This window comes from Branchiostoma floridae, chromosome 15, assembly GCF_000003815.2.
Source record: "Branchiostoma floridae strain S238N-H82 chromosome 15, Bfl_VNyyK, whole genome shotgun sequence".
Lineage (NCBI taxonomy): Eukaryota > Metazoa > Chordata > Leptocardii > Amphioxiformes > Branchiostomatidae > Branchiostoma > Branchiostoma floridae.
In genome coordinates, this window is record NC_049993.1 from 7,589,586 (window position 1) to 7,611,415 (window position 21,830).

Consider the following 21,830-nt stretch of genomic DNA (forward strand, 5'->3'; position numbering starts at 1 on the left):
ACGAATATCAAGAATTATTATCATCAAAGCATCACCCGCTCGTGTTATCGGTGATATCAAAATTCAAACGCCGCCTCATATTTGACCACATTATCCTTACTTACTTTTCGGAATCTTATCTTTTTGCTGAACCGGATATACATGATGGGGGAGCTGACCGTCACATGACTGCCTGCGGACGACAACATGGCGATCAGTCCGGATTCTGGTAAGTTTGGGGCGAAAGTCGCCGCAGTTTCGCAGCATTTGCCAATCAGAGATGCCTTGTAGTTTATATCTGTGCATGTTGAAGTATTGTTGAAAGTAGAGACATTGCGAGAGCTATCTGGCTTAGTTGTACGACATGCAAATGGCTGGTTTTCGTAAGGTGGGAGGGCAAGTCTATTTTTATAATTTGTGCGTATGAAAAAAAAATGTACGTCAATCGCGGGAAATAATGATACTATGCAGATATTAAAAAACTTAACATTGTTTGAGTTATTGACAGTATGAATTTAATTTTCTTTGCTTATGATTCGTTCTCAAAAATCAAAGTGATCCTATCAAGAAAAGTGATATTAATTAAGTTGATTGAATTATGAAAAATATTATTCAGTTATTGACAGGAACATCCAGTAAATAGATGGATTCCATAGCCCCATCCACATCCGTCAAAATGCTGATGTGCAATTGAAAAACAGAGACATGCAAATATTTGACAGACATGCAGCGACTCTCTCATAATCATTGGTGGAGCCACAAATTGCCTTGAATGGGGGACAGAGACGTTTGGAAGGAGAGAGTAGACCTGGTCCGGGCAAGCAGCCCGCAATGATGATGATGATGAATTGGTTGAACTGCTAATTGTGATGGACAGTCAGGATCGGTCTATTCCCTCAAGCCAATAGTCTCCAGGCAGATCTACCAGTGCATAAGGAGTTTAGCTGGCCAAGAAGTGTTCTGACCCCTGTGGCTTAGAACACTCATATAAACTCCTCATGCCACCAGGAGATCTGCCTGGAGATTACAAGCCAAGGCAGTAAGACATCAGTTTTGTACTTTATCTGTTATCAGATTCATGCCTTTCTCCCACCCATGGAATATGATCAAAAGTTCAAGGATATTTTCTGTTTTGTCCAGCCTGCTACAGGTTCCTGGTGCTGTTCTTCAACTGCATGTTGACGTTCGGCTCCTACTTCTGTTTTGACATGCCCAGTGTTCTACAGGATGTCTTCCAAGGGGTATGTAACCCTTACAAATAATGATCTATTTGTGTATCAATGTTCTGCTACATTTATGTTTAGTCCTAGCTTCTCTGACCATATACCAATGCACTGGCTCTCTCTGTCTCTCCCTCTCTCTGTCTGTGTCTCTTCCTCTCTCTCTCTCTCTCCTTCTCTCTCCCTCTCTCCTCTCTCTCTTCTCTCTCTTCTCTCTCTTCTCTCTCTTCTCTCTCTTCTCTCTCTTCTCTCTCTTCTCTCTCTTCTCTCTCTTCTCTCTCTTCCTCCTAGTTAAGATTCTAACATGGTGTTACAACAGGTGAAGAATTCAAGTTAAGAATCTGTGCTACTGTTGAAGCTAAAATCAAAATCAAAGTTTGTTAAGATTTGTTCTTTGTTTTCTGATTATTTCAGCCAATCGAATGCGTCAGAAATGCCACAGCCAACCACACTGATGGCAGCTGGTACAACCTGACCAAGAGTTGTGAGGAAGGACTAGGGATGTCATCCGAGGATTACAACCTACTGTATGCCATCTACGCTTGGACGTGAGTACGACAATTCTTAGGGACTTTTTCTTAAGTAAAATCAAGAACTTATCGCTTTGTCTGTCTGTGTTTTATCTTGACAAAGCTGTGATCGACCCCAAAGGTCCACTTTTCATTGTAAGAGGCCATAGAAAAGGTCATAGAGTCTGAGATAAATCTTTAAGATTGATGAAATTGAGATGGGAAATGATTCTATGTGCTCATGTTTATTCCAAACTGTTGTCCTTTCTGTAGGAATGCACTGGTGGTCATAGCAGCAGGATTCCTTATAGACAAACTGGGGAACAGGAGTAAGTACTCTGCAAACCCTAGACCCTGATACAAACACAGGACCTCTAACCATTACAACACAGCATATCATTTCTTTACCCCTTTTGGATGTTTTGCTGAGCTCTCATTGGATATGAAATTTAAAGATTTGAACTATTTACAACATTTTGTTTTTACCTTGGGAAGTAGGTTCACCTCTGATGGGGGTACTGTTTTTACATGAATCGTGGCAATGTTGGGTCCCCTAGCAATATTTTCTGGTACTGCAGCATTGCAGAAAGACTTCCCTTTTCTAAAATTAGTATGGTCCATGGACTGATGGTCAGCCTTCCCCCCAAAATGGCAGCTTATGGAATAGAGAGACAGTAGCTGGGTTTGGTTAAGGGAAGAAGGGTAGGGGAGGATCTCTATCATCTCTGATTACTAGGACTATGGCATTTGATTAAGATATTCACAAAACTTATTTCACAGACTTACCAGATCTTCAATTTGTAATCATGTTTGTTTCTGTCCTGCACAGTTGGTGTCTTCCTGTTCTCTGGCCTGTGTGTGGTGGGGTCGTCCATATTTGCCCTTGGCACCATGTTCAAGGGCACCAAGTACATGCTGCCCCTCATGCTTGTAGGCCGGCTGCTTTTCGGCTCTGGAAATGGCTCTCTCACAAGTAAGCTATCATCCATTATAGTCTTACACCCAGATATAAACAAAGTTAATTACACCAAGTTAATTACACCCAAATATAACAAAGTAAATTAATAGTATCTGTTGTGCAATTTGACATTTGTTCAAATGCAAAGAAAACACTCACCATGAGTTTACAGTCGATTTCCCCAACCTTCATTGGATATCTCAATACCTTCGTAGAGATTAAACTGGAGAAGGGAAGGAAGGGAAGATTGACCGAAAATTAATGATGAGTGTTTCCTTCATGTTGGAACAAAGTTCAAATTGTACTTCTATGGGTTCTACCAACACAGGTGAGTTTCTTTTGAAAGTGGATAATACTGTAAATGCATTTAAAATGCATTTAAGTTCACTGGGATTTAATTTCACGGCAGGGGGAAAATGGAGCATTTGCGTTGGTTTTGAATTCACGGTAGCGCCATCCCACAAACTTATTTACAGTACTGTAGTATAGTCGCATACTGTATTAGGAATATTCGCAGTGGTTTTAAGTTTGCGGTTCAGCGGCCACCACTATGATATGTAAAATATAAAAAAACACCAGGTAAGTTTTTGCATTTACAGCACTTTGATTGACAAAGAAATGAATATGTATTATTATTACTAGGTACAAGGTGATTACCTTACTTTTCCAGCCATGAAATTAAGAGGAAAAAATTAGCCTAGTAGGTACATGATACAGAAGATGACTTTTTTTACCCATCTGTGCAGTCAATGTAAGCCTGAAGTTCTTCCTTGCTCGTTAAGTGTTACTAGATAGTATGTTTGGACTTGAACATAGCACATTCTATTTTATGCAGTGCATATTTTTTTCTTGCAGTTGTACAGAACAGAATCACTGCCTTCTGGTTCAAGGGGAAGGAGCTGGCTTTGGCGTTTGGTCTGACACTTACTGTGTCTCGCCTGGTGAGTTATAGGCAGAGTATTTTCTAAAGTCTCTCGAGTGGTCGCTACAGACAGTTTTGCCTGTGTGTGGCAATAGGATAGAATTGTCGTTGTAGTCTTCTCTGTGAAATAATTTGCTGGATACATGTAGGTTAAGTATCTTAACTTTGTTACACATGACTGTCTCCCTTCACATCACAGGGCAGTGTGCTGAACTTCTTTGTGACAGAAAGTTTTGAGGAAAAGTTTGGACTGACTTGGACCCTATGGGGAGGTAGGTAACACAACGTGAAACCAACATTTTGTAGTTAAATGTCCAGTTGGCTTAAAATTTCTGTCCATTACAATAAGCAGCAAATTTTGATGATTTTAATATTGATAAGGTAAAATCCCTCAGACTGTGGTTCGTAAAGATCTTGGATGAAGAGAACATGGAACAAAAATGTCCAAAGGACAATCAGAAAGTTGATAGCTTTGGACTGTGATTACAGACATCAGTACAGGTCTCGTGTGCAGTTTTCATGTAAAATGCTAGGAGGGGCTCATGAAAACAGCTCAGGAAAGAAAAATAGACCATTAAATTATCTTCTGGATCTATAAGTATAACGTTATGTACTGTTGTGGTAATTTGCAAGGAACTGTTTTATTCCAGGTGCAATCCTGTGTGGGCTAGGCTTTATTTCAGCAGCCATTGTCAGTGCTCTGGATGTGGTTGGAGTAAAGAACCTTGGGCAGGTGAGTGTCATTAAGAATGCAAGAAACATACTAAAGCAGATTTGTGGTTTTTCAGTACCTGATACACTAAATGGACCAACATTTTGTCATACACTGTGGCCCAAGAGAGGAAGACTGGAAATATTATCAACTTTGGCTTTTCTATTGCAATATTTCCTGCAAACCCATTCTTCTTACCGTCTGAATTTTTGCACTCTTTCTTGTTGTCAATTAGATATTTCTTCTTCTTTAAGCTCTATGTTTTGTTTTGAAAACATATTTCTTGTTGTTTAAAAAAATTACAATGTTGATGTTTTGCTACTTTCAGACGGAAAATATGGCTGTCCAGTCCAAGAAAATGGTATGTCACTTTAATTTTTTTTCTAGTTACTGATATGCTTTCAAGTTGGTGATACACACATTACGTAATTAGCAAATGTGGCCCATAGCATGTGAAACATAGATTTTACTATACTCAATGACACATTTGAGTTTTTCTTCCTTTTTTCCAGAGGTTCACAGATATCAAGTACTTTACTGGATCATTCTGGCTGCTGGTACTCACCATCATGTTCTTCTATAACGGAGTCTTTCCCTTCGTAGCTGATGCCAGGTGGGTTTTCTCATTCAGGGCTCAATGAAAGCTATAGTTGCTAGAGGGCACAACTAGATTCATGTCTGTCATTTTGTGCTAAAAAACTGCATATACAGGTTAGAGCAGGTCCCGGAGGTCCCGTGTATGGGGAGAGCCATACCCCATGCACGTTAAAGAACCCCCACACGTGCGTTGGTGCAAATCCTTCTGTCGGAAGTTGGTGATCCACTTCAAATCACCCGGATGGAGGCCTGGCGACCTCTGTCTCGTATCAGCCACATGGTGATCTACATCATTCACCCGGACGGGTGTGTCACCCCGTAAGGGGCGGTATAACCCGTCGTTGTGCGAACATGTGCGAACATGAATATAGGGCTTGGAAATCAGTTACTACGTTAACTGAAGGGACTACCCTAAAGATCAATAAATAAATAAATAAAAAAAGCAGGTAAAATTGGAGCTGTGTAGGAATTCCTGATGTCCATCTATCCTGCACCAGTCCAAAACAACATCCTTTTACACAGCAGATCACAGGATTAGATATGGTACAGGGCCAAGATTTGAACATTGTTTTTTTTATGGATTGAAAGAAATAGAAAATGGGTTGTGCAGGTATAACATGAATCTGACTATTTCTTACTACAGTACTGAAACTTTGTAATCCTGAGAAGTAACAAACTATGATGCTGTGTTTCTGTGAAATACCTACTAGGAAACAGATTGTTAATCTCATTATGGTCCTTCATATTTCTAGTAATAAAAATGAAGAGTAATTATAAAATAATGTTGATGTTTTTTCCAGCAACTTTATCCAGGACAAATACCACTACCCCCCTGACACCTCGTCCTATTTTGCTGGCGCCATCTACTTTGTGTCCATGGTGGCATCTGCACTCATCGGGATTGCTATTGTAAGATGCCGTTCTTTATTGCCAAGTTTGTACTTATTTGTGTTAATATGCTAATATAAATACTATGATTGTCAATGATGGACCAGGACAAAAATAAGAGGTTGGATTTACACTTTGGCTGTTAAGGAGGAATAGTTGCTCAATGTTGTGGCAAAAAGATTTAAAAAATAGGCAAACTATTAAAAAGAAATCATTTTCAAACACCCCAACTTTATTGTCTGTCCCATGTTATCATGTGAAAAATTGATGGTGTGAAACGAACAATACATTTTGCTATATTCATTATATTACAGTATGAGTAGACTTGGCAAAAGTTCTTGTTTTTTTAAAGGTGGTGCCTTGCTCAGTTAAAGAGGTATATAATATGTATATATGATCTTGTCATAATAGATTTCTGTAATCTTCTCCAATTGTTCCTGGTAGGATTTTGTAGGTTTCCGGGGTATCCTGGCGGTGACCTGTGCCGTGCTGACCCTCCCAGTGTTCGGACTTCTGGCCTTCACCTACGTCCATCCGTTAGTGGCTACCATTTGGCTGGGAATCATGTACTCCATCGCTGCTGTAAGTTACAAAAGGCTTGTACAAATAGGTTTATATTTAGATGTCATGGATCAGGGTTCCAAATACTACCAGTGTATGTAACACAAGTTCACCTTTATCCGCAGGGTAACCTATATTCGTTGTGTTTACCAATACGGCATTAAGGGATAGCAACTGAATATACAGTAGTTTCAAGTTGTAATATGTCTCAAATATTGTAGTTTGGAACTACCGTCCGTCGACTTCATATCCCTGAATACCCATTTCTGAAAGCAACGGATATAGGTTACCCCGCGAATAAAGGTTAACCAGGGTTAGGTTAGGGGGTTAAACTCAAAGCTTTGCAGGTATTTCCAGTGTCTACCTGTACTTAAACTGTATGTAAGTGTTTGAATACTTTACCAATCATTATCCCTGGAAAATGCAAAAAAATTGAAGTATATTAACTTGAATGTTCATTGAGTGTTGTAGGGAAAGTCCAGATTTTTATTCAACTTTGATTCATGATACAAATGTATTTTGAGACATGTTTGTGGTGACTCTTACTAAGTTTCCTGTGTTGTTTGTTCCCCACCCAGGGAGTCTGTGGCCGTCTATCCCCCTAGTGTAGTGGTGACTAAGTTTCTTGTGGTTTGTTCCCCACCCAGGCGAGTCTGTGGCCGTCCATCCCCCTAGTGTAGTGGTTACTAAGTTTCCTGTGTTGTTTGTTCCCCACCCAGGCGAGTCTGTGGCCGTCCATCCCCCTAGTGTAGTGGTTACTAAGTTTCCTGTGTTGTTTGTTCCCCACCCAGGCGAGTCTGTGGCCGTCCATCCCCCTAGTGTAGTGGTTACTAAGTTTCCTGTGTTGTTTGTTCCCCACCCAGGCGAGTCTGTGGCCGTCCATCCCCCTAGTGTAGTGGTTACTAAGTTTCCTGTGTTGTTTGTTCCCCACCCAGGCGAGTCTGTGGCCGTCCATCCCCCTAGTGTAGTGGTTACTAAGTTTCCTGTGTTGTTTGTTCCCCACCCAGGCGAGTCTGTGGCCGTCCATCCCCCTGGTTGTGTCCCAGGCCACCATCGGGACAGCCATGGGCCTCACCACGTCCGTACAGATGATCGGCATCGGCATCTGTAACCTCGTCATCGGAGCTCTGCTACACAAGCACGGAGAGTCAGTAACTGTCATGATTAATAAACTAGTCATGGAGGGGTCACCATGCCTTATAATTATGCTGCTGAAAATGGGGAAATATTTGGTTTAATGTTTCCAGTTTTGGGCGCTGACGTCTTCATAGCAATTTTAAAACCATTGCGAAAATGTTTGTCCATTATGTGACTGTAGCGATATTATTGTTCCAACTGTGAAATTAAAACCACTGCAAACACTCTGTTTTCTCCCTACTGCAAAATTACAAAAGTAAGGCCTTTGTGGTTCTGCTCAAAACAGATCAACACATTTAACCCTTAATGACATCAAATCATCCTTGTTTTCTGGGAAGTTATAATGTGATAATCTTTAATCCATTCTAAATCTTTTTAATGTGTTGCCATGCAACAAAACGGGTAACGAGAGGCATGTGTGGTCTTTGCATTGAGTCACATACATTTCACTACCACAGTACTTGTTACTTGTACTTGAGAAAGCATAAGCGGTATATTTCACCTCAATAGAGGATAGCTGCTTTGCTTTGCATAATTTTTTTTGCATTGTATAATACGTGTGTGTGCACTTGAATATAGCCTGATGACCATGATGTTTGTACTTGTACAGTGACCCCATCCCCCTGTACCGGTGGAAGTACATGATCATCTTCCTGTTTGCAAACTCCCTGGCGTGTGTGGCCACCTCTGTCATGCTCAACATCGTAGACAGGAGATCGGTGAGTTGTGCATTTTTATCAGCACAAGAAAAGTGCCATTTTACCCTTTGGCGCAGAGCAGTATTGTATTTAGAGGAAAGGTAGATAAATGAATACATGTGCCCTGCTATGGCTCTGGACCATGCAATATAGAGGAAGCCAACAGAGTGAGCAAGAGGGTAGTCCCTAGCCTAGGCACTCAGACTGGTAGGCAGGCAGGCTATTTGTTTTTTGGAGTATTATATGTAATCTCAAGAGGTCACCTGGAAGGTTTACGAAGTCCTTAATGTACATGTCAATATCAACTATCTTGATGTTCATCATTTCAGTCCTACTTTCTCATCCATCTCACCCAGTTCTCATCGGCATGTAGATTTAGCTAACCCGTAACCTCAAGTGATGTTTTGATGACCTTTGATAAATAAAACCAGTCCACTGCCCATAATGAGCCCTGTCTCTGTGCTATAGAGTGGTATACTTCTCCTTGTAATATTTCCCTGTCTCTCCACTATAGGGTGGTGTACTGAACTTCTCCAAGATGCGGTCTGTGAAGGAACTTCCCTTGAAGGACCCTGACGAATCACAAGAACATGATTATGACGACGAGGTAGAATACGGGGAGACAGACAGGCTGCTGGCACCAGCAGCGCACTCTACCAACTGAGTACAGAACTGCAGCCCAGATGTACAGGGCTCAGCACACTTCTAACCGCACAGACCTTGAGAATCATGTCACGTTAAATGGATGCAATACAATATACATGTGTGTAGTTTGCTTCCCATGTAAAATGTAAAGTAAAGCCGTTATCCTTAGTGGAGCACAGTGACTTTTTATCTAGTTGGTATTGCAATGTGGCTTTGCTATGGCTTGCATTTTGATCCAAGCAAACAGGGCCCCCCCCCCCCTACTCTTCTCAACATCCTGTAGATTTTTCATACATTTTTTTTCCAATGGCTATTAGAAACAATGCACAAATCATCTAGTAGCCATACATCTGTGAATAGTAGAAGGATACTGTCCAGACTTGGGGACTTTTAAGATGTAAGATTTTTGTACTGCTCAGCTATCAGGTAATCTGTGAATACAGTAATTGTTAAAATTCCCAAGAAGTGAAGTTTTATGTTAAGGATGCCAAAATTTGAAGTGCAAAGTTAACATGCCATATGATGATGGCTCTGTACTTACAGGTTTAGAAAAGATAATGAATGAAATTGTGATATGGAAAAAATTGCTATCAGAGTATATGAACCAGGACTGTCTCCAGGACCCATCCCTCTGTCCCTGGATGGAAATTTCTTTTTTGGGGGTTAACTTGTCCATCAAAAAAGTGACATGAAAATGATGAAAGTAGAATGGAAATTAACAACATGAGCTTTCAAACAATGAGTGGGACAGAAAAAAATTAATTCTGGAGACAGCCCTGATATGAAGTCTAGGACTGACATCTTAACAGATTTGTAGCTTTACTGTGTAACGATAGTTCACCTTTATCCGTGGGGTAACCTATATTCGTCGTTTTAAAAACTATGTATTTACTTAGGGATGTTAAGTCAACGGTTGGTGGTTTTAAATTGCAATATTTGGTTCAAAGAAGTTTGAAGCCACCATCCGTCGACTTGATATTAGAAATAACCCCGTTTCTAAAAACAACGAATATAGGTTACCCCACGGATAAAGGTGAAGTAGTGTTAAACTGACATATAAATGTATATTGATGCATTCTTTGTGAATTGGAGCTGAAGTTCAGATTACACATACAATACATGTTGTAGTCACCGTACAAGTAAAGAGTTTGAATGCTTTCCAACCAAAGTACAATGTACCACTATTACACCAGCACGGTCACATTTGCCATATGAAATGTGTATTACATGACATTTGTAGGACAGTCATGGATGTATTGTACGAAGTTCAGCTCAGTCTCGATCACTGAGAGATTTTTAAAGATCAGTCGATGGTCACAGGTCAACAAGCCCTATCCAATGGGATATGTTTGACTTTAGAAACAGGCCTTCCAGTGAGTTGTGTATATTAAGCACATAAAATGGAATACTGGCATATGTTGACTGTATGTATAACTGTGTATTTGATTACACATGTAAGTACAACTCGTGTGTATATGTCAATGTTCAACAGATGATGGTGTGCAATAGCATTGTTGTCATTCTCTTTGTATCTCTGTGTTCTATGTGTTTCCGACAAAAACATGGATTCTGCATTTTAATTGACACATATTTTTATTCCTCACATCAATATCAAGTTTATTTGATATTTATATGGTTATTATCAACATGAGTAAAGCCGCTATGAGCACAGCGCAAGTCGTCCCTTGAACCATAACAGCAGGTGAAGTATCCAGCACACATGGACACTGCACAAATGGGTTGTAGTCGTCAAACTGGCTGTCAAACCAGTCTGTGATGGCCTTCAGGCCCACGTCCAGCAGGCAGTTCTGGTTGATGTTCCTGTGCCAACAATCCTTCATTATGCGGAAATCCCTGGGAAAAAACATGTTTATGTTTTAAAGTCAGTGATCGTTTTCAAAATTACATTTTTAGGGAATGAGGGTGTAACGTTAACCCTCAAAGCTATTTTCTTCAACTTTAAAAAACATGTTTGCTTACATTTAGGGCAATACATTCTTTGTAGATGTTTTGCCATTAGCAGTTACTTGAGCAACGATATGATTTTGGAAACGGTCAGACTTTTCAGGTAGCATCCAATATCTTTTGTCAGTGACACTGGAAATCTGGTTGAAGAGTAGGTTCCATCCAGATTTTCTCATCACTGATGAAAGATAATGCATGCTACCTGAAACCTCTGAAAATTTCCAAAGTCATATCCAGTTGCTTGAGTAACTGCTTTTTAGTGTGTCCTATTACCTGGATGTCTAACCTTCATCGATGTATTTTGTAAATGTTTGGTTACTATACCATGTGTGTCTGTTTGAAACAAAATAATCTAGAACTGGATAGCTCTATTGCAAATTCTTCATAACTGCATGTTCTTCATAACAACACGATGACAACACGTCTGCAAAATGGCTCTCTCAAAATACCTGCAGATTCGAGGGTCAGCCGGATTTTCCCTCCATATGTCCAGCAGCGGCTGCAGGCAGGCAGTGTTCCTCTCCGTGAACTTGAAGTTGCACCTGGGCCCGTATATCTCCCACGGCAGGGCAAAATCAAGGCCGTAGAGCTGGCAGAACCACGTGGTGTTCGATAGCATGGGGTCTGCAAAACACACAAATCACGCTTTTTCTACTATCAAATGTACAATTAGATACAATGACTTTGACTGGAAGCCCTACGAACTAGCTGAATTGCAGCCTTTGCGACTTGTTTAAGGAATATGTTGCTTCTAGCTTTTTAACGTTATATATCCCCCAGTTATCTTTAAGTCTACAGGCCAAATACGGCCTCCAAAGTTGCCATCGCTATTTAGAATGTCTTTTGACTGGCTGAATCGACCCATTTGTAAACAAGCGATCTTGCCTAGAGGTCTTTGCTTCTTCGATACCTATTTTTGGCAAGTACGTTGAAGAATGCCTTAGTCTATTTAAGATGTCTCTACTGCAATGTTACAGTGTCAAACGACCTTCGGCCGAATTTGTTGATCGCCAGGTCTCCGGATCGGTACCTGTCCTTGGTGCTGAAGTTTTACTAAAGACAGTGTTTATTGTGCCCGCTTAAAAATCACCATTGAATGCTTAAATTAGAACTTTGAACATGAACTAGAAATGATTCTTTCTCCTTCTCTAAAAGCAGATGTTGCTTACTTTCTCTTTCATTTTTAGCGTTTTTTTTCTTTCTTGAGTTTCTCCTTTCTTATTTAGGAAAGGCCGTCAGAGAACGCCCAAACAAAGGTTCGACCAAACAATCCGGAGCTGTATCTCTGTTTGGAGAGCATTTTTTCTTCACACCTACCGCTCATCCTGGCGTCCACCTGTTGCTGCACCTGTTCCTCAGGTACGCCCGTGCCGGAGAAGCAGGTGTGGAAGGACTGGCGGGCACAGGTCGTGAAGGTACTGCTGATCTCTCCGGTCCTTATCGTGCAAACAGAAACATGGATATAGCAAACAATAGTGGAGGAATGTACAGGTTAGGTACCACTGTAGATGTGTTGAAAATTGTTTTCTTGACTTTTTTCTAGAACTTTTTTTCAGGATAACTAACCTAGTAGGAGTCGATTGTTGCCACTTTCCGGCGGTGGGACGTGAGCACTTGACTGGTAAACCGGTGAGAGAATTCGGTGTCCAAACCTTACTTTGCAAAATAGCTTAACCTTACTATCAGCAGAGGCCCTTCTACCACGAAAGGTCAAGCTTTTTCTATAAGATGGGTGCGACGAAATCAATTTTGCCGTACTTGTACTAACTTTAATGTCGTATTCTGTACTGTATAAAATGTCGCATCCTGTGCTAAATATAATGTCGTCTATACCAACACACATGCACTTTTATGCTGATTCGAGGGGGAAGATTAATTGTTACTTACTAGTACTTGTCTCTACGTATACCAGACTGAATACACTGGATGTTATAGGAAGAATAATTTGCCAGGGCAGCTTTGCTACCGGAGGAGTTGTGTGGGGTGCTGACCCTGGCAAGTTTCCTAATTATTTTACCGAATTCTACGATCCTCGTACCCCCATAGGAAGGCCTTGTGCTTAAGTAACTGCTTTTTGGCATACTAAGTATTGCTACTGTCACAAAAAAGGAGGCCTGACGGAGGCTGTTACTTACGCGCACTGCTGCAGAGTAGTGTCCGGATTGTGGCACATCGACGAGACCAGCTTGTCCTCACACAGGCGGTACGTCTCCAGCCACTCCACGTAGTTACAGCTGCCCACGTCAAACACTGGTATGACTTCTATAGCAGGGCGCTCTGAGACGTCCGTCTGAGGTGCTGGTACAAGACAGAACAAGGCACTTGTTAGTTATACGTCACATTTCCAAATCGGGGCCCAGCTGGGCAGTTTTCGGGAACGAAAAGTATGATATAATAAAAGACACCAAACTACACAAAACGTTAAGAGAATAGTCGTGCGCATTATGTCTTTACGTATACATTTCTATTTTCGTTTCCACAACAGCCCGGTTGGACCCCAGAAATGTGACCTAACTCTTCCAGCAGAGGTTGGTAGGAAGAGGCCAAGTGTACCTTCTTCTGAATGATTGTACTGTACATTGTGTCACTATAACTGATATAACTAACGTTATAACACACTGTGTTCACAAGCATGCATCCTACTCACTACCGTCTGTGCTGTTTTCCTTCCGCGTTCCATGACATATAAAAATTGATGATATTTTTCATATTTTCAATATCTATTACAAAAAAGAATATCTATTACAGCCTCCTTCCCCAATCTATATTTTGTACCGATGGTTTATCGCTCTCCTGTCACAAACCGAAAGCCACGTGCTCGATCGAAGGAAAATAAAACAGGTTTTCTTTCCGCGATCCTCAACAACGTCGTTGCTGAGGACGAACTTTTTCAGCAGGGCGGGATGAAATTTCATCCGACAGTTTGACAGCTGATTTCAACACGAGTCGGCTACTGGATCAACATGGCGGTACGTATCATACGTTAAATTTACTGTCTCTCAGTAGAATCCACTTTTGTTGGGTTTTATGCTGATTTTAGCCTAGTTTCGATTTTGTCATATATTGATTTGGCGGGAAGCCCATTTAAAACGCCCTTGCTTTTGCATGTATCAATATGTGAGTGAGTGAGATGCGTTGAACCTTTGGCTATCTCCTGTATGAATAACGTGTTACCCTATTGGCTTGAAGTCTGGGTAGGTTCGCAATTTCATGTCTACTGGGATCACTTTTGGGTGATTTTATGGCCAAACCGCTAGTTTAAGGTTAGGGTTTTAGTCATGATTAACGTTACATCGTATAGATCGTTTTCATGTGACGGTTGGATGATAAGCTACTCGATCTCCACACTTGTGTTGTAACGTTACATGGTGGACGCGTTCGTGAAAAGAGCCTTTTTCTTTCTCTCCTCTCGAGGAAACTAGTTTTTAAAGGTCTGAATACAGGTCACTAAATCCAAGTTAAGACCCAGACTCTTCAGTAATTTTAAGGCCAGATGGTTATGATAAGTAACCATTAGATATGTAACGTTAACATTATTTTTCTAGTTAGATCTATGAGGAACCTTGTAATGTCGTGTTGCAAGAAATTCATTCCCTTCGTTATGTTTGTGCTAGAAGTTTGTTTGAACCTTTATTTAGTTCCCGCCAACTTAGTCACGTGATGGCTGGTTGCCATAACGACGTGGTTTGACCATAATTTGTAGCAATTTTTTACTGCGGTGTATTAACGTCACAGCGGCGAAGAAAGATTGTTAGGCAGGCATACTTGCATATGATGCTTGATGCTCAAAAAAGTGAACAAAATAGGAGCACCATCTGATACATGTAAAAGATATAACGTTAACGTTAACGTTCACAATTGAATAGTTGAATAATTAGTGAATAATTAGTAAATACCAGGATAAAGCTAACATTCATTTATCAAGCCACTTTTGGATCAAGATGAGCTATGGAACGACTACTTTCTCTCGCGGAGGAAAAGAGAAACGAACTCTGGACGTGACTTTTCGGCTGGAAATCGGCAAAGGACGATTCAACTCTACATAGCTGGTCCTGTTAACGTTACATAAAATAAATCCACCTGTCACAATCAGCTTTTGCATACCTAGCTCCAGGCGTTTTTTAAGGATAGTGAGATGCCCTTACTGTACCGTTAGTATGGCGCCAACGAGTTTCACTCGACGAATGTTCTAGAAAAAACATTATCAGTCCGGTTTGGTAACTTCATGGGTTGGAAAGCCTTGCTGCATGTGTGTGCGTTATACCTGCGTCACATGGACAGTGTTCCATGAAGGGGTTGAAGTCGTCCCACTGTGGATCTAGCCAGTCAATCACAGGGTCGTCATAGTTACAGAGGGTGGAGGTCAGCTGGTGCCAGCATTCCTTCGTGTACGCGTACTGCCTGCAACAGTTGACAAGTTTAGAGTTCAACACCAAGTGCAAAATATGTTCTCCAAGTCATTTAATTTTTTCAACTGGTTGATGCAACTTTAGATGAGAAGCTATCGATGCAAACTGGAACAAAACTATATACACAACATAAAAAAAATCAAGCCAATATTTGACCATGACACTTTTACGTTGATGAAGGTTAGACAGCCAGGCAACTAATAAGATACGCCAAAAAGCAGTTACGTACTCGAGCAACTGGACATAATTTTGGAAACGGTCAGACGTTTCAGATAGTATCCACTATCTTTCGTCAGTTTTACTTACCTACATAAGGTTGGGTCGGCAGGATTATCCTGCCATTTGTCCAGGAAGGGAGTGTAGCAGTAGGCGGTAACCTGTGCGGGGAAGTCGGCAGAACAACCCGCCAAGAACTCCGGCGGATCCCGCTGAACAAAGTCTCCCCCATACCTGTAGTGTGCATGTGGAAACAAAAGTGGATTGACGCCACTTCAGAAATCTGAATTGATTCTGGCTGTTGAACATGAGGCATACATAAACATTCTGCACGCATAGTTCAGTATGTATAGATGCGACTAATATACCAACGGGTATTTTTATCCGAAATGTGATTTTCACAATCACACTATGCTTCTCCAGAGTAGTGACAATTGGTAGCTGATCAAAGCTAACCAAGGCTGGACTCTTGGCTAGTGCTTTACAGGACTCTGAGGGTTATTGAGGTAACAAATCAAAATTTCAAAAAGCTGATGTTACCTTTATCGTCACAATTTGCCTGATAACCTTACATTATACGAAACAACAACACAAGTATCCATCAACCTTACCCGGCGCAGTTATCAGAGTCGTTAAACACGAAGCTCTGCGCCATGGTCTGTTCCACCAGCACGTTAACCTCCGCTGGGTCACAGGAGTTGTTACAGTTCCAGTCGAACAGGAGAGAGCGCACACACTGGCTGAAGTCCGCAGCGATGTGTCCTGAACTAAACGGTTACGGGATGGTATTAGTTAAAGTGAGTATACAAATTAGGAAAATATAAAGGGTTCTCATGGAAGCTCATCTGAGTTCGTAGTAATCGTCAATTAGTACAATGCTAAACTTTCTTCCAACACAATAGTATACATGGATCAAATTTTCAACGACCACTAGCTGTCGCCTTCATCAGGATCAATACTGATGACCAATCACTACAGAATGTAAACTCGCGAGATTTACAAACACGTGATCTTGCGGATACGTGACGTCAGCAATTGGTCAAACGGGAAAAAAGAAAAAGTTCTTCCAAAATAACATTAACATGGCCAGGATTTTGACAGCTCCTGAGCCTTAAAAGCCTTAAGAGATGCGTATGAGATGTGTATTGTGTATACGACGGCGTATAACATGTCAATACGGACCTCATACGGACTTGACATACACGCTCGTACTGTACCCTAAGGCCTAACAAAGCTTAAGCATTGAACCTGCACTGCTGGACAGTGGTGCCGGGGTTCTGACACATGGACTGGACCAGGTTAGTCTCGCACTGCCGCAGTCGCGTCCAGTACTCCACAAACGTCATGTTGGCTCGGTCCAGGCCGGACACGTCAGGGCGTGACGTAGGGCGGTCCTGGTGTGACGTCACTGCTAGCAGCGACAGCGCTGTAGGACAGAGGCAAAAAGGGGTGGTGGTCTGTGATGCTGCAGTATTTGAAAAAAGCTGCTCAACGTGTCCAAAATGAATAGGTTTTTTTAATACATCAATTCTTACCTACATACCAAAACTTATAACAATCCACGTTAACGCATATTGAGTGCATTAACACAAGACACAAGACAGGATCTTGATCATGAGTTACAGTTGTGTAACCATAAACACCTTAGTAGAATGTAACAGTACCTTTGTAAGCGACTGGACCTGAACATTTTCTTAAGGTTTCGTCGTTGCATTCTTTTAAATACAAAACGTCCATCGACCAGCAACTGTAATTCAGCAAGATTGAACAGCATCTAGCTGTCGTTGGGACGACAACGACCACACTAGGCTTGAACAGCAAGTGGACTTTGGAATGTGTCCAGATCTAACCTCTCACCACGCTATCATTATATATAGTATACAAATCTTGGCCGTTTTAGTTGCGAACCTACACCGTTTATCTGTATGTAATCTGGAATTGGGAAACAACCCGTCTGCTGTACCTCTCCCGGGGTTTATTCTGAATAGCGTACCGTAATAAACACCAACAGTGCACGTGTTTGTCTGCTTTGTAACTTGTTATCAAGATCTGCTTTTTTGTTTTGGTCACCGAATCTCAGCCCAGCCAACCTAGCGGACGTTGAATTTTGGGCGTGGCAATTTACAATTCCGTGTCGTATTGTAGAATCTTGGAAGGCAAGTTGGAAACAAGATTGTCCCAGGACGTTCTATGTTACGACATAAATAACGCAGAACGTGCGGTAGAAAAGACTGCAACAATTGGTGTCTGGAAACCGTCAGTTAACACTTTGTGCAGTTTTACCGACAACGCCAATAACACATGTCTTAAACATTTGACAGTCTGTTAAATTAGGCCTAGACTGGATCTGATGTTCATGACTTCATTCTCAAAAGGTGATACAGGATACTGTACAAAACGGTCACGTTTTAAACGATGAAATCTGTGCAGTGATTTAAAACACAGTCACGTAATACAGATTCTGAAGTTGTTCAATCGCATTACAGAGGGCGCCCTTCATAACGTAACGTAGTTATACACTAAATGGGCTTACTTGTCAGAAACAGCCATGTTCGGGTCTCCATTAGATGTTGATATGAGAGACAACAAATTCTCAGTCCACGACTCACAGCCCCTATATTTGTGGCGGCTGCTGTGAAATGGCAGGACCGACCTTTCGGACTTTGTGTGGAGTCACCCTCTCATGACAGGCTTGCCCCTTGACCTTCTTAGGAATTGTGTGTCAGTCAGGCGGCAGTGTAATAGTCTGTCAGGACAGGGCGTGTTGGGTACACTTTGTCGATTGTTTACTATTCAAGGCGGGGCAAACTCCCTTCCTCGACAAACTCCCTTCTTCGGCAAACTCCCTTTCCCGACATAACAGAACCTAGCCAACGCTGGAAATCGCTGAAAACTCCCCTCCCCCATAAAATAAAAGCCAGCCCGCCCGACGTCTGCGACGGAGGCTAATCTTAAAACGAACTTGGCTAACTCGACACGGTTGATTCACGGTTATGTTCCCTTAAACTGGATTTTTCAGACGATATTTCTTCGTACTACTCTTCGCCATACGCAGTCTACTAATTGATTTGAAAGCCAACAAATGTTCGAATATGCTACCAGAGTTGATTTGGGGAATCCCATAAGTAAGATATAATGTAATTTGTGTTTTCGACAATGATGGTTGAGGTGAAAGGAGAGGGGCGTTAAAGACAGCTCACGACAGAAACATGAAGAAGCCGCCAGGAGGCCCAAAATGTGCGCGCACACACACAGCACACACACACACACACACACACACACACACACACACATGCACGCACGCATGCACACACGGCACCGACGCACGTCACGCACACACACGCGCGCGCGCGCGAAACATAGCCATCAGGGCGAAGGTAACAAGGGACAAAACCAGCCGCGCCCCTAAGCTTGTTTGTGTCCTGGGCTTGCTAATCTCCGAGTAAATCGCCAAGCTAATCTCCAATTTCCTAGCTACTAACATTTCGTAAACTGCCTTTTCAGGTAGTTGCTCGTGCGGCTACAGTTTCACGTACGTAGACACAGCTATAGTGACTTTTTACTTGCTCAATCAATTAGTTCTAACCACGTTGTGAACCACATGTCGGCACCAGGTTTAACAGCAATCCCCTGTGTGCTTGCCACTTGGCACTTTCCTTTGTTTGGTTGAATGTAAATCCGATTAAAGCTGGGAATGTCCATTCAATGATATAAAGCCCGAACTTCGCAAACCTGATGTTGTTCTTAAACAAAAAAAATGCTATGCTGTAAGTGGGGTAAAGGTGGTAACTCCCGGTTCTTTGGGAATCTGCTACAAGAGTTCGACACTAGAGGGAATTGACCACACGGACACAAGGCATTCTCTGCTCACACAAAGGCTTCGCTCTCAAGACAGCCTCACCTTGACGCAACCATGGATTCAACTGAACTCTCTGAGCAAAAGCCTTGAATTTATTCACCTTCTTCTGACACATGGCTGCGAGACGAGTGTCTCGGGTTCACTCCAGGAAGTACCTTTACCATACATATCATAACAGTGAAGAAACCTTTTGATTTGTCTTTGTTGTTTTAGAGATGAAAGGATGAAGAACTAATGTCTACCTGCTAACGAGTTCTAGGGCTTCAGTGTGAATTACAATAACACATGGACGACATGCTAATGGTTCTTATGAGTTCTGTGTGAAATACGCTAACATCTGGGGAATAACACAAGTCTTACTTTCCAGATGATGCTAATCGCGATTCACACCTCAGCGTTGTGGCACAGACACAACCAGCAAACTAACTCTAGTCCTTACAACATGATAGCAAACAATACACAATGAAATACAATATTTGGCTATTTCGCCCTTCCTACACCCACTAGCGGAAAAACTTTTAGACGTCTATATATTCGCTCTACGGAACAATGAATACGCGGGTAAATTTGTTTGGTTCCATCTGACGAGATTTGAGTTTATAAATCCAAATGCCGCTTGCTTTTCTATATTTTGATATCTAACATCATCTTTGAACCTTCCCCGAGCACACAGGTACGTCGCTGAGCACACAGCCCATTTGCTGTCAGCACACAGCTCCTTCGCCGAGCATGCAGCCCCTTCGCTGTGAGCACACAGCTCCTTCGACGAGCATGCAGCCCCTTCGCTGTGAGCACACAGCTCCTTCGCTAAAACAGGTTTTGTCCCAATGGTCCTTCGTAAAAAACAACTTTGCAACCAACACTGTAATCCCAGACAGACATAAATTCAAGACCAGCATCAACAACAACTTCAGCGACCTTACCCTGGATATCAGAGGACAACTTAGCCGGCTAAGGGAGTTTACGCGTATCTCCCCGGGCCGGCTAAAGTCGGTTTACGGGGCTATGTTGCTAGCGGCCCGGGAAAGAACCGTAGCCGCGAGCGCTGTTCTCTGGATACCAGGGTACAGCGACCTACGTCAGCGCCCTCAGCTGCTAAAGCTGAAGTTGGAGCCAGACTGCATAGAAAAAAAGTGCACTGTCATTAGTTCTTCCTGCCGACGGACTGGTCCTCTCTCCGTGGTCTGGTAGGTGATGTTTGTTGAAGCAATGATAGACATTACCTGGTCTCATTAGAACATGAGCCTGGGAGACATATTTCTCACTACGCCATGTTGAATGCTGTAACAAAGTTTAACGTCAGCTTTTAGGTGATGCTTGTTGAAGCAATGATAGACATTACCTGGTCTAAGTATAGAAAATGAGCTTGGGAGATATATTTCTCACTACGCCATGTTGAATGCTGTAACAAAGTTTAACGTCAGCTTTTAGGTGATGTTTGTTGAAGCAATGATAGACATTACCTGGTCTCAGTATAGAAAATGAGCCTGGGAGATATATTTCTCACTACGCCATGTTGAATGCTGTAACAAAGTTTAACGTCAGCTTTTGACTGTGTTGAGTTGTATCAGACCCAGCAGGTGTATCGGCGGCAAAGGCGGTACTGTGAATCTTGAAATGGTTTTACTTTCGCGGTTTTTGCGCTGATCTTTCTACCGCAAAATTATGACATGACACTGCAAAAAATAGGAGTGTTGCCGTACCTCCTCCCTTCTGCCTAAGAACCGAGCAATAATACGGTTTACATTCCGCCGAGAAGAATATTTTCAGGTCTTTCTGTCTGCCTGTTTTTCCGTCTGCATGTCTGTGTGCTTGAACAGAATTATGTTGTACAGTATTACAGCACAAGAAGCATTTTGTAACATTACTTTGTAAACCCTGACAAGTGAGCTGCACGGCAATTTATTCAGGCTATCAAGTTGAGGCTATTACATGTAATTGTCAGTGACAGTTACGGCTGATGCACTCATTGTCGATGTTCATGACACGAACGTTTGTTTACCAGATCATTATCGGCACAAACGAAGACACGCCCTGGTGTATCTGTTGGATTCGGGCATCTTTAGCATAGTATCCCATTTTACTAGTAGTTTATGACAAATAAAGACAATATTACGTACCCTTTGAAATAGCTGCTGAATTCGTTATCAATATGATATAAATGTAACTAAGTATGAACTGTCAGAACTGAATCAGAAGGAGGTCTAATGAAAATGTGTTGCTATCACGTAGTGAAATTAAAAAATTTACATACCAGTGGCAGCACAGGGACTCGCCCATTGTATATGTCACAGGAGAGATGTCGATCCAGTAGAATCGTCGATTCTCCTAGGAGAGATCTCGATCAGAGCTGGTCCTCGGGCCAGCTCCGATCGGGGTCTCTCCTAGGAGAATCGACGATTCTACTAGTATAGATTGCCATCGGGGTCTCTCCTAGGGGCCAACTCCCATTCCAAACTCAATTGATGCTAAGATATTGGGAAAACGACCTGCAACCGGGAATCTCCTTCCTAGGAGAATCCGCCAATTCCTACCTAAGAGAAAATCCCGTAATC

General features: G+C 42.0%; 2 protein-coding genes across 2 annotated transcripts; one reads left to right on the forward strand and one right to left on the reverse strand.

The window, feature by feature from the left end:
* The first annotated feature begins 28 nt into the window (after window positions 1–28).
* On the forward strand, window positions 29–9,530 carry LOC118432376 (major facilitator superfamily domain-containing protein 1-like). The gene is made up of 15 exons (XM_035843930.1): window positions 29–208; window positions 1,120–1,220; window positions 1,614–1,747; window positions 1,982–2,037; window positions 2,538–2,681; window positions 3,522–3,607; window positions 3,788–3,860; window positions 4,239–4,321; window positions 4,629–4,661; window positions 4,813–4,913; window positions 5,698–5,806; window positions 6,230–6,367; window positions 7,354–7,493; window positions 8,094–8,202; window positions 8,696–9,530. Exons 1-15 carry the CDS (start codon window positions 187–189, stop codon window positions 8,843–8,845), a joined length of 1,479 nt encoding a protein of 492 aa, XP_035699823.1. The 5' UTR covers window positions 29–186; the 3' UTR covers window positions 8,846–9,530.
* Window positions 9,531–9,887: 357 nt separating this feature from the next.
* Window positions 9,888–18,098, reverse strand: LOC118432377. The gene is made up of 9 exons (XM_035843931.1): window positions 17,950–18,098; window positions 16,665–16,842; window positions 16,028–16,183; window positions 15,507–15,650; window positions 15,056–15,192; window positions 12,927–13,089; window positions 12,109–12,227; window positions 11,241–11,415; window positions 9,888–10,680 (listed from the first exon to the last, which is right to left on the reverse strand). Exons 1-9 carry the CDS (start codon window positions 17,978–17,980, stop codon window positions 10,455–10,457), a joined length of 1,329 nt encoding a protein of 442 aa, XP_035699824.1. The 5' UTR covers window positions 17,981–18,098; the 3' UTR covers window positions 9,888–10,454.
* Window positions 18,099–21,830: the final 3,732 nt, after the last annotated feature.